Source organism: Gracilinanus agilis, chromosome 3 (genome assembly GCF_016433145.1).
Source record: "Gracilinanus agilis isolate LMUSP501 chromosome 3, AgileGrace, whole genome shotgun sequence".
Lineage (NCBI taxonomy): Eukaryota > Metazoa > Chordata > Mammalia > Didelphimorphia > Didelphidae > Gracilinanus > Gracilinanus agilis.
The window spans coordinates 597071152-597084983 of record NC_058132.1 but is presented as its reverse complement, the minus strand read 5'-3'; the positions used below and the strand labels follow the sequence as shown (position 1 = coordinate 597084983).

Sequence of the window (13832 nt, the reverse complement as noted above, 5' to 3'; positions counted from 1 at the left end):
TCTCTATCCACTGAGCCACGTTACTGCCCCTTCCAAATTATTTGTAAGTTATCCTTAACAATTTTGTTTTGAAGGGATCTCTATGATTCTGCCACATTTTGGAAGAGCTCTTTTGACTCAGATATATTTTACTAGATTGAGCCACCTTTTGGCATTTAATATGGATAAGGAAGAAGAGACAATGAAAACATTCCTGATGCTTGAAAGGGGAAGAAAAAATTTGTTCCATCATCAGAATTACATCTTTGTCATTAGGTTATAAAGTTAATGTTGTTAGGTTCAAAAACAAAATAAAAACACATTCAGAACTTTTTCAAATGATGCTTCCAGGCACTACTATATTGCAAAAGAGAAAGTATCTAAATTTATACCTTCATAACTACAATAGTAGAAAACGTTGAGTGCTTCCACTGCATCCGGGCCCCTTTGTTTATAGCCAAAAATCAAATCAATCCATTCATGAAGATGAGCAGATACATACTCAGACTCCTAGGATAGGAATAATTCACATTAACAATAAACATTTTCTATCTTATAAATATAATTATGTTTGGAAATCAAGATGAAAATGCCTATTAGTGACTCAATATGTTGTACCCACAAGTTTTACACACGTTAAACAAAGCTACCCAATGCTATCTTTTTTTAAAAAAATCCTTACTTTCTTTCTTAGTAACAAGTCTAAGACAAAAGGGCCAGGGCTAGGCAAACAGGCAGAAAGGTGACTTGCTCAGGTTCACACAGCTAAGAAGAGACAAAGGCCAAATTTGAACCCAGGTCCTCCTGATACCAGGTCTGGCTCTGGCTCTCAATCCACTGAGCTACCTAGCTGCTCCCACATGCTGCTGTTGCTTTTTTTCCCCCCTAAACCCTTACTTTCCATCTTAGACTCAATATTGGGTATTGGCTCCAAGGCAGAAGAGCGTTAAAGGCTAATGAGTGGAGGTTAAGTGACTTGCCCAGGGTCACACAGCTGGGAAGTGTCTGCAGCCATATTTGAACCCAGGACCTCCTGTCTCTAGGCACTGAGTTGCCTAGCTGCCCCCTAAATGCTCCACTTTAAAATGTTTTAAATTATTCTTTAGTTATGTATAGAAACAATTGTTGACATTTTAGAATTCAAGCTTTCTCTTCTCCCATTGAAGAATATGATACAGGTTATATCTGCGCTTCTGTGTGATCCATATTTCGCACATGTCGTAACAGAAGTCACCTATCACGCGTGTCACAGAAGTTTAATGAAGGAAACCCAGTGGAAGATGGAGGCTGCGACGCACCCCCAGCCTCCCCCGGTGCCATCTTGGGCAAGGTGGGGGCTGTCCCGGCCACTGGCCAGCTGACGCCGTTTTCGGCCTCATCGCCGCCCCCTTTCGGGTACTGTGTCCGCTCTTCTCTTTGCATCAGCTTCTCTGAAGTGAGCCTGTGGCTCCCGCGCGATGGTGAGGCTCGCTCGGCTACTCCCCCCGTCGGCCTTGGCCCTCTCTGGGATACTGACCCGGCAGGGGTTTTGCTGGGCCGAACGGTAGGAAGGAGGCCTCGTTCGGTGGCCCTCGGAGGCCGGGGACTCCAGGTGGGTTCGGTCAGTCCCCAAATGCTCCTTAGAGGAGGAGAACGCGCCGGGAAGCCTGGAGGACCCGCGCCATGGGGGAGCCCCCCAGCTCCTCTCAGCCGCCCTGAGTCGGCTCAGGGCCGTGTCGTCCCTCCCGCAGTGTCTCGCCTGGCCACGCTCTGTGGGGTCTGGGCTCTTCTCTGGCTCGTCCCGCACAGCTGATCTAGAGGCTCGCCTTCTTCAAGAAGCCTTTCTCACGTCTCCTGGGCCTGCATCCACAAAGCAAGGGCTGCTCCCCCCTTCCCGGTACCCCCTTGGGAACCAAAGAGAATCCCCCTCAAGGTTCCCAGCTGAAGAAAGGGAAGACAAGGACGGGCCGGGGCTGTCACCGGCATCCGGAAGCTGCCCTTTGGCACCAGAACAGTTCGCTTTGGTGATTTCCGCACTCCATCCCGGGACAGCAGACTCCCCACGTAGGCAGGCTTCATTTTACTTCAGGCCTCCATCCTTACAAGAAGGCTTTCTCAGGCCTCCTTAATCAGCGCCTTCCCTCTGAGATCTTCCCTTTTGTTCTGTATGGGCCTTGTTTGTACATAACTGTTTGAGGCTGTTCCCATCCACTAATCTAAGCACTCTGAAGGCAAAGATTCTTTCTGAATTGGTCTCCCCAGAACGGTGTCTGGCACACACTTGGCACTAAATAAATGCTTGCTGGCAGCAAGGAAGAGCACTGGATAGAGCACTGGGCCCTGTCAAGAAGAGGAGAAATCCAATCCAGCCTTGATACTTTTTAGCTGTGTGACCCTGGACAAGTCACTTAATTTCCTCAATTAAAATGGGGATAATAATAGTACCTACCTCACAAGAGAGTTGCTATTATCATCCCCATTTTAGTTGAGACAGCAGAGTGGAATAGAGCACTGGACTTGGAGTCAGGAACACCCAAGTTCAAATCCCGCCTTACACAAGGCTGTCAGTTGGTCATTTAACTTCTCCTGGTCTTGGTTTTTTCATCTGTAAAACGGTGAGGACAACATCTAACTCACAGGACGGTTGTGAGATCAAATGAGTCACAAGTCCAGCTCTGTGCAAACGTTAAAGGACCGCATGTCAATGTTCGTGCCAAGAAGAACAAGGAACTGTTGGCGTTGCTGGTTTCCAAGCTTCTGGGGAGGAAGGAACCCAGGAACCAGATCTTCCTTATTCTGGGGCAAGTTCTCTACTCGCCATCATGCCGCCTCTTTTGGAAACAATAGCTTTTTTGAAAGTCAACTGGTAGATTCATTTTTGTTTTCTTCTAATCAGTATTGATTTTGATCTTTGCCCTGAAAAGTCACTTGTCTCTTGGTACAAATAGCATTTTTAAATCATTAATTGTTCATTAATCATTTCCTGCTACTACCCATAAACTGTACTTCTAAGCTGTTTTTTCTGAAGAACAAAATTTATGATATATAAGATTCAGGTTTTTTTAATGGCTTTTAATCTATTATTCTTCCTTCTGAACCATATTTTCTGACACCTTTTCCCCCATTCTCTCTTGGGCCAACTTTTTAGTCAAGGAGTATGTTTTCAGACACACAAGAGAACTAAGTTCTCCAAGTCCTTCCAAAGAATCATGTGAGACGCTGAAGTAAGACCCCGAGCCCATGAGATGGGCCCCTGGAGGAGAGGGTCTACAAGGAGAGCCAGGAGGAGAAGGCACGAATGGCTTATGATTAGCACTTCTGCATGAAACACCCACATTGATGATATCAGTTTCCATCCAAGAATATAAGGTGTACCTGATGGGTGAAATTATTTCAAATAATCAATGAATCACCACAAAATTATTCCTCAGGAACAATCAGAATGTTAACCAGCTTCTTTAACCAAACTCCTGCACCCTCCTGAATGCTGAAGCTGTCAATTGAATAAATAGCCTATGAAAAATGCTGTCTTTTTGAAAGCTAAACAGAATATCTTTGGATTTCAAGTTCCATTTAGGGAAAATAAGGGAGAAGACATGAAAGAAATTGTACATAAGTCGTTCTTTAAAGGCTGACTTGTGTAAATTACATTCCAGTTCTGTTACTCTATACTGCAAATGAAACAATAAGTGAGAATCCAATTTAATTCAACATGCCATTTATGAGCATTTACAATATTATAAGACATTCTACTAGGTACTATAGATATAAAAACAAAAATGAAAAACTCTCTGCCTTTAAGAAGCTCACAAATGAGAATAAACCTGGAGACACATACTGAAGCAACAACCTTAATATTCAGAGCACTGGTCTAATTAAATCTGCCTTTTCTCATTAAAAAATTTTTTTTAATGAATCCTATCTTCTCTAGAGATGTAGGAGGCGATTTGTATTTGGGTTGGGGAAGCTTTTCTTAGAGATTAAAGTAAAACATTAAGAGTGCACTATTTATTTTTTTCTAAGCATTATATGGGAACCATGTTGCTGACATAAGCATCCAAGAATTCGTTTAGCACAAGAGTTAAAGTTCATTCTTGTTAGTAACATATTCTTTGTATAGTAGCATTATTCTTACTTTTAGAGGAAACAACCTCTCATGGGAATGATGAATTATTTAATTATAATTGGGGTTCAAATCTATAATGTCAATTCAAGGTGCTGCTGGAAGCCATGGTTAGAAAACTGACTTCTAGTGATAACTAGCATAAGGACCAAGAGCTTGATGGGAAATTTCTAGAATCTCCATCATTTCTGTTCAGATAAGAAACTGGGTGGGCAAGTATGCCCTTTGCTAATATGATGATTTTAAGATCAAGTCTGTCTATCTCAAATGATGAAGTTCATCTATTTTGCAATAAAAAAGGCTTTGGTAAGGTAGTAAAGCCAATTAATACAATTGTCTCACTTAGTGGAATAGTACCTTTTCTAGACACTTAAGTTTAAAAGAACTGAAGAAACGATAGGAAATATAAAATAAACCCAATTATTGTTTTAAAGACTGTTCAGGTTTCATATAAAATTAACATCTTTTGGAACCTGAAATTTTTAATATTTAATTATCAAATTTTAAAGCAATACATATGCAAAGACTTTCCGTATCATAGAAAATTTCTATCTCCCATATTTATCAATAAGAATATTAATAATGATCTAGCTATAAAAATAAATAACTCTTTTTAAGGTCTCTAGGCCTTTTTTATCTGTATGAGAAACCAAAAAGATAAAATCTTACCAGAGCTTTCCTATGTTTATAGATGAAATCTTCAGCAGATTTAGCCCATTTTGGGAGAACCACATCATTTACCAATTCTTTGGAAATCTGTAAGTGCCCCAAATTAAAATCTATGACATATAACAGAGAAAAATAAAGTAATTAAAAAGGAATGTCAATAGGGAAAAAAGCTCCATTCCTAGGATGAAATTACAATTGATACTGAGATGTTTGTTTTTTCCTTATGGGTATAAAAGTTATTAGAGAATTCAACAGAAAATTAGTTTCTTTAAACCAAAATATATTCTGCTCTTTTTTTCCCCCTTTTAAATCTTATCTTCTGTCTTAGTATTAATTCTAAGACAGAAGAGTGGCAAGGGCTAAGCAATTGGGGTTAAGTGACTAGCCCAGGCTCATATAGCTAATTATGTCTGAGCCTTGCATTTTGTTCTAACAACATATTCATCAATTAAAATTATTTTTCTTGAATGGATTCCATTTTAGAAGCTATCTAAAATGAAAACTGTAATTATTATCTGAATCTTATTTTAATTATTTCAGTACTTCAAAGGATGAAGCAACCAAGAGTTTTTATGAAAATAAATTAGAAGTCTGATGAGTTAGATATATATAAAAAAATAAATATAGAAATTATCTAGAAGCTCTAATTCTTACCTTCTTTGGATAAAATGATGCAAGTTCTCATGCTGTCACTTCAAGTTAGTATTACTAATAATATTTTGCTTTAGGAATTCTTACATTAAAAATAAGGGAAATGGATTTCTTCTCACGGTTAAGACATATAATTCACTCAATAAAGCCTTTTTGGTACTTTGTGCCTTACAGCCTCAAAGACCTTCAGAATAATTCTACCAAAACTTCATTTTATAGATGAAGAAATTTACTCTAAAAGAGGACAAGTAATTTACCTAGAGCAGAGTAGTAGAGAGAACACTGGACATATAGTGAAAAGATCAAATTCAAGTGACCCCAGCTAGATCATCTAAACTCAGCTTCAAAATCCTCAGTATAAAATGGGAATAGCAAGAATTGCCGTACCTACCTTTAAGCACTTTTATAAGCATCAAGTGAGTCAATGTTTGTCACGCCTCTAAACCGAGGATTATAAAATTCTACACAAATTATAAGGTATTTTAAAATATTATTAGAACCTAAGATTCCTGATAGCTACTCTAGTATTCTTTCTACAACACTATGCCTCAACCCCAAGCCCACCTATGATAATGTTTTTGTCTTACAAACAAAATTAAAATTTTTTTTTAAACCCTTACCTTCTGTCTTGGAGTCAATACTGTGTATTGGCTCCAAGGTAGAAGAATGGTAAGGGTAGGCAATGGGGGTCAAGTGACTTGCCCAGGGTCACACAGCTGGGAAATGTCTGAGGCCAGATTTGAACCCAGGACCTCCCGTCTCTAGGCTTGGCTCTCAATCCACTGAGCTACCCAGCTGCCCCCGTAAAATTAATTTATACAGGGAGTGGGTACCTTGGAGGCTCCATGGATAGAGAACCAGGCCTAGAGATGTAAGATCCTGGACTCAAATCTGGCCTCAGACACGTCATAGCTGTGTGAGCCAGGGCAAATCATTGAACAGGCCCTGCTACTCTTCTGTCCTAGAACCAATACATAGTATTGATTCTAAAATGGAATTAAGGGTTTAAAAAAAATACAGTGAATTTCTGAGATTATAATCCTGGAAGAATCTTTGTCCACAAACTTTGATTTATTGTCCTATATGTTCTATATCCTTCTCTTTTTGCTGAAGAAAATAGCAGATCCCCCCCAGGCATGTTATCAGATGAATGCCATCTAAACAATGATTTCTCTTATCAAATCCAATGTGTCTAACTTCTCTCTTATAACACTCCTTATAACATTCCCAAAGATTATAAATCCACTTCCTCAAAAAACTCCATTAAAAATAAGCCATAGAAAGAATGAGGTTTAAGCAACCAATGAAACATCACAAAATATTCAGGAAAGTTTTTCCTCTTTGAAAATATCTAAAAAAACTCCTTGCTAATTTGTTCAAAAGGAGCCAAATTCTTAACTTCTTAATTTTTGAAATCTTACGATTTTGATTTTCCAAGAACTCTGGGAAGTAGAAGAACTCAGGAATAAGCTCTTTCACATCATATGGATTATCCATGAGGGCCTGCCAAGTTGCAGGGATAGAGTAGAACTGTCGATCTGCGCAATCAAACCTGTGTATAAGGATGGAGAGAACACCACCTGATTCAAAACATTAAAAAACGATGTTAAAAAAAATTGAAACTTTTCTTCTTTGCTTTTGTTCTCATCTCTAAGAGAGTGGTTTTCTTTATGATTTGGTTACTGTAGATTGTTTTCTTGGTCAATTCTCAATACTTTAGTTTTCATCACTAAAATCGATGTAATAAAACTTTCAAAAACAAATCAAATTGGACAAAAATCTGAATAAACATTTATAAAAATGTAATCTGAAGAGATTTATTTCTAAAGAAAATTATCATCTTTGCTAAGCTAACTTCTAGTTATTTCTAGTTACTAGTTTATAGTAACTAAGTTGCTGAAAAAATGTTTGTTAATATTTGGAAATTTTTAGAAACCATATATCTAAGTTTTTGAACAAGTACATTATTGACTTAAAACACATGGCATAATAGTAGTTTCATTAGTTAAATTATGTTAATTCCAAGTGACTAGAATTCTTAAGTCCATAATTTTCTATGTGTTTCACTTTTGTTTATATTCTGGAAAAACAGATGATTTTATCTTTCAAATACATGCAGATAGATTTGAAAAAACATCAATAATGCTAATTTAATTTGGCTAACAGATTTGATGCATATTCTAAATTAATTCTTACCCATTTGAAAAATTTCATAAATTCTGATTTACAGAAGCGAAAGTGGGATCAATTAAGCAGCTGTGTGACTAGTCTCCTTAATGGTTGGGCTATTTGCTGTCTGATATATTAATTTCCTTCTCTGGAGCCTCAGAACCTACAGAAAGGTAGCGTTGATTCTATAATCTAGCAGCTCCCCCAAGTGCCTGCTCTTTTGTAGCAGGAATAAAGAAGAGACAGAAGCCTTTTTTTCCTTCTAATTTAAGCTTACAGGATTTTAGGGTTCTCTGAAGCCTGGGAAAACAAGGCTGAACTCTACAAAAGTAAGGAAATATGCTGGTAGCTAGTTCCATGAATCATTTTCCATGCTTGTTCACTTGTTTGAAAGGGGACCAAAATCCTGAAAAATCCTGATTAATTATTGTGTAATAATCTCTGAAACTATCCTGAATTGCAACAAAGCAATGTGGAGGGAAGCTGTTGAGGGAGAAAGGGCAAATTCTAGCAAATGAATGGACACAAGAGACAAAGAGCCAGGGATACTATGAGGCTGTAAAACTGGATGACTTGAAGGACAGATGTACCATCAACAGAAAAAAGGACTTTTGAAGGAGGGGTAAAAAAGATAATTATTCTATTTGGCATTTGTTAAGATTCAGATGTCTACAGAACATGCAACTGGAGATGTCTAACCAATAGTTAATGACGCAAGAATGGGATTCAGAAAAAAGACTATGGCTGGATAGATTAATTTAACAATCACCTACAAAACAGACCTCCTGGGAACTGAAGAGATCACTTGGAAACAGGGAACAGGTTAACAGTAACAATAGCAAGCACTAATGTAGTGCTTACTATGTTCTAGGGGCTGTGCTACGTGCCTTACGAATATTATCTCCTCTGATCCTCACAAAAACTCTGGGATGTAGATACTATTATTATCCTCATTTTATTTATTTATTTTTTAAATCCTTACCTTATGCCTTAGAATCAATTTTGGTTATAACACAGGAGAACAGTAAGGGCTAGGCAATGGGGGTTAAGTGACTTGCCCAGGGTCACACAGCTAGAAAGTGTCTGAGCTCAGATTTGAACCCAGGACCTCCCATCTCTGGGCCTGACTCTGAATCCACTGAACCACCCAGCTGCCCCTCCTTATTTTATTCTGGATGAAACTGAGGCAAGAAAATGTTAAATGACTTGCCCAGGGTCATAAAGCTAGTAAGTGGACAAATTTGAATTCAGGGTTTCCTGACCCCATGAACAGAGCTCTATCTACTACACCACCTAGCATTCTGGGAAAGAGGTGTGAGGAAACAAAAAGAAAGGGGCAGGGAGGAACTTGAAACTTCAAAGGACATGCATTTGAAAGATTCAATTTTTATGCACCCTTAATAATTTGGCTAAGTGCTAAATTTATGCTTATAAAACAAAATCTGTGGATAATTATTCTTCTCTTTTTGTCATATTCTAGAAAATATCCCAAACATGATTCCTTTTGCACAGTTACCCAATTAAAGAAATAAGAAATTGACAGATAAAAGAACAAGAAAACACTTGGAAAGAGATTATAAATAGAAAGTTGAGGGAAAAAAAATTGGAACCAGAAGTAGAAATCTAAGTTAATTCTGGGAGAGGAAAATGATAGACAGGGAAGTTGGTGAAAAGTTGTTTAGGGACCAAACTAGGCCATTAGCCATTATTAAAGTGTAAATAAAGTAAGATTTAGATAAGAATTTTATTAGGAAGAGATAAGAAATAAGGTGGTGGAGGATGTGTTTTCAATGTCATAGTAAATCTGTTTGACACAAGGTAATATATTTTAATTGTTTTCCTTTTTTCCTAGCCCTCTTAACATACTCAATATTTTTAAGAGGGCTTCTAGGTGAGCTTCCAGGATCCAGCTTTAAACCACTGAAAGGGTGTTTGGATTTGCTATTTATCAGAAAAATACAGTGAGATGATAGAGGAAAAAAGAACCTACTTTAAAGTTATTTGCAACTAGTCTGCTTCTAGCACAAGCTATACTCATCAGGCCAATTTTAGGCTGCACTAACAGTGATAACGGAATTTGTCCTAAGAAAAAAAATGAAAATGATCTTGCTCTGTTTGTATAGGATATAAAATTTTTGGTGTGGTCTTTTTCTCCCCCCAAACAAAGATTAATAGCAAGGATTTACTATTTTCTCATAACATACCTGCCACTCTGAAGCTGAATATGAAGAGTGGTGAAGGGTTCTACACGAATGAGATAATGCATAACACCAGCAGGATTTGAATAGTGAGTACCATAGTGAAACTTGTCAATGATCCCCAGCGGATCCTCAAAATTTTCATATCTGAGAAAGAAACATCCTTAAAACACAAACTTTAAGACTACTAATAAATTATAGTTAAACTAATTCAAAGTTTCATACAATGCTAGAACTAATGTAAAAAGTAAATATCATCATGTTCTATTTTTGAAAGTATATCATTTTCATCAGTGTGAAATCATTCTTTAATATAAAAGTTTTATTCACTAAATTAGTTTTCAATATTCATGAAAACCCTGACATATCACCAACACTTAATTTAAGACATTTTCTTGCGATAATGAATCTCAATAATGATAACAAAACCCAATATTAATAGCTAGCATTAACATAGTGCCAGGCACTATCCTATGGAAGTGCTTTACAAAACCCTGTGAGGTAGATATTATTATTGCCATTCTACAGTTGAGGAAACTGAAGCAAACAGAAGCTCAGTGACTTGTCCAGTCACACAGTTAGTTAAATGTGTAGGTCAAATTTGAACTAGAGTTTTCTTGGCTCCAAGTCTAGTACTCTATCCACCGCACCACCTTGTTGCCTGTTGGGAAGTGGGACTATTTTATGCAAACATCATTATGATCCAACAACTAACTATAGGTAGATAACGTATGTAATAAAAGCTGACTTAAGAGAGGCAACATTAGGTGGAGAGTTCAAAATGTTTTCTTACAGAAGTCATTCAGAAGTCAGAGAGCAGAAAGAAAGAACACTCAGATAGGAACCTGAGGTCTAAGAAGAGAATGTTGTTTTGGCCAACAAATCACTGTGTAACCCTGAGCAAGATTCATCTCTTTTTTAAGCCTCAAGTTCCTTATTTATAATATGAAGTCTGCACTAGACCACCCTCTAATTCATATCTATGCTTTAGCAGAGTAGATCACAATCTGGAGACTGCAAAGTCCTGCAGTAGATTCTACACTTATTGCAGCAATGGGTGTGGGAATCTGCGTGTGCATCAAGCCTTTCAGATATATTGTGTGAAACTGGACGAGTCAATTCACCCATAAATCCCACATAATCCATGTGCCTCACTTTCCTCATTTGTAAAAAGAAATAATAGTACTGGTAGAAATTACCTGAGAGGATCAAATAAAAAAATATACATAAATCTCTTGAAAACCTTAAAACTCCACAAATTAGAGAATGGATAGGAACTGGGACTAGACCTGTTATTTCACTGATATCAAGTATTCCCAGATAAGGAAATTTCTTGCATTAATGTACAACAGCATCTTATATAGCTATATGTCTATAGTGGGAGGTGAACCTAGATTTTCCCGTTTCTTTTTAATGTTCTTTTTCTGGCATTAAATAAAAGTTTTCTAATAACAAAGATAATTGAATAAGACAGAAGGAAATCTTCAAGAACCCTTTACTCTTTAGTATGTAGCTTAGAAGTGAAGTTCCCAGAAATATTAATTATCATTTGCTTAAACTTTACAAAACATCATGTATAATTGACTCAAAAGAAAAAATAAACATTTGTCCTCCTGATGGAAATAATCCTTTTTTATTTAAAGAAAGAAAAAAAAGAAAATTAAAGAATAAAACACACTTACTTTCCTTGCACAGCTTTAGCATTCTTATCATTTACTGCCCCGACAGGCTTAGACAGGTCTCGGAATACAGCTGGGTTATTGAGATCTAAATCTTCTGAAGTATAATCCCTTAGAATCCAAGGAAACTATAGAATCAAAATTCATAGCTATTTTTCTTTCCATAGAATCAGCACACTGGTATACAATAACAAGGTAATTTTATTTTTAAGAAATGTCTCATTTCCTAGTTTCATTAATAGAATATGATCTACTGACCCATTTCTCTAATACTTGAAAACTATTTCCTGAAATGTCCATGAGGGAATTTTCGACAAAAGGGGAAAGAAAAGAAGCTTTAACAATATTAATATGACTACACATTTCTTTAAAGTGATCATGAGAGAAAACTCTGGAAAGAAGAAAATGCATAAAAAAGAAAAGGAGAATCATAAGCTGCTAGATTTTATTTTTGATCACATACAGGTTATTTTTATTCGTTTTAGTTCCTCAACCACTGAAAATTGCTTCGGGCATAAGAATTGTAAGAAATATGCAACTTACCACAGGATATTGAGCAAGGTCATTATAAGTTCTTCCTGCCATTGTGTTTAATTGAATGAGGTAGTCGAAATTTGAAATCTCTCTGTTGATCCATTTCTAAATTGTATAAGATATATTAATATTAAATCATTTGAGCTAACATTTCCTAGAATAGTACAAATAAGTTCCCTAAAATTTATCCCTTTGACTGACAGGCACTAATTAGATATTCTTTATATTTGTCTCAATGCCATGAGATATTCATTTCTTTTCTATTCCATTTTGATTTCACGGTAAGTTTTCCTCACCTTCACCCCTTTAGCATTCAGTCTATAAAGATTGGCATCCACAAAAGCATTCATGAACCTATTCTAACAATTGCTTTATGTAAAAATTGGTGATGTGTGCTACTAAAACTAAACCCATTAGGAAAAAAAAAAAGATGTTTTACCTGTGTTAATCCTGATGCTTTAAAGAGCTCCTGTGGTGATCTGGTTCCATGAATATTTGGAGAATGAAATGATATGAGTCGACTGTATACCTTGTTTCTGACCTATGATAAAGCATAATTATCCAATTAGAATATGATTGAGAAAATTTTCAGTTAACTTAAGTTCAGCTTCTCATGATGCCTGGCTCCACTATCTTGGGCAAATCTTTTAACCTCAATGACTCTTGGTTTTCTTATCTATAAACTGGAGATATGACAAATACATATGTTAACTACTTTTATTATTAGCAGAATCTAACAACAAAAATATCAACAACATTTTTAGAAAGCTCTAGTTATAAAAGATAACACTTTCTCACCAAAAAAAAGAAAGACCTGGACAGACATTTTCTGAAAATATTATAAAGGTTAAATATTTATAGAAACAATTTTTGAAAAATGGAAATATCACTTCCTAAAGCAATAGCAAAGTCTAACAACAGGTTATATTAATTATATCTATACTGACAATTCTCAGATATACATATACAGCACTAATCTCATTCCTAACTCTGATCTATCTCCAACCAGTCCTCTGATTAGAGACCTGTAGGGCAAAGAAAAACACTCCTTCACAGCCCCCTTTTATAGAGGGTTCAAAATCCCAGTCATCTATGTGGTTTTAATCATACTTTCACTCCACTCTCTACCTTTTGATTCTCCCTTTTCAGTTTCTTTTTGTGAATTGATTTTCCCTATGTGATTGCAAGTTCTTTGAGGGCAGGAACTGTCTTTCTTTTTCTTATTTTATTCCAGCTCTTAGCATAGCACCACGCACAAAGAATGTTTAATGTTTATCATATCATATTGTATATCAGTGCTGTTTAATCATTCACTGAAAAGGATAGCTCCATCCCTAAAAATTGGAACTTTACTCAACCTTTTTTGTGATATAAATGAGCTGCATTTACTGATGAGGTGTGTTACTGATAGTAAAAAAAGATACTATCAGACCTATTTGGCTTTCTAATAAGGATATTTAATTGATATATTTATAAGTATTTTAAAATGCAGTTATGATAAATTGTCAAAAACATGGATATTCCTAAATCCATATTCCATACTACAGTCAGTATCTGTCTCCAAACCCTCTGTCCCCTTCTTACCTCCATCTACCAATGAACACAGTAAAGTCATTATGGAAATGGAAGGTGGAGAGTAAATGGGAAATGGCAATTAACTATTACTAAGCTTTTAAATATTTAGTTCATCTTTCATCTATGAACTTCAAAGAGTTTAGTATTAAGATAGTTTTATAAAATTTTTTAAAATGATGGCATTTCATTGTATTTTGTTGCAAATCAATAGTCAACTGAGAATTTACTATGTGCAACAAAAATTTTGGGCAACTTGTAGGCAACATTAACTTGAAG

At 36.3% G+C, this 13832-nt stretch overlaps 1 protein-coding gene across 1 annotated transcript in view; it reads right to left on the bottom strand.

Annotated features, from left to right (window-relative positions):
• The window catches only part of NBEAL1 (neurobeachin like 1), a 173817-nt gene that overhangs the window by 23499 nt on the left and 136486 nt on the right, over positions 1–13832 (bottom strand). Inside the window, exons 36-42 of the mRNA XM_044670647.1 lie at positions 12421–12522; positions 11991–12086; positions 11451–11575; positions 9775–9915; positions 6823–6953; positions 4751–4860; positions 372–489 (exon numbers count right to left, since the gene is read on the bottom strand). Of these exons, the coding sequence (XP_044526582.1) occupies positions 372–489; positions 4751–4860; positions 6823–6953; positions 9775–9915; positions 11451–11575; positions 11991–12086; positions 12421–12522 (823 nt within the window). The remainder of the gene's footprint in view (positions 1–371; positions 490–4750; positions 4861–6822; positions 6954–9774; positions 9916–11450; positions 11576–11990; positions 12087–12420; positions 12523–13832) is intronic.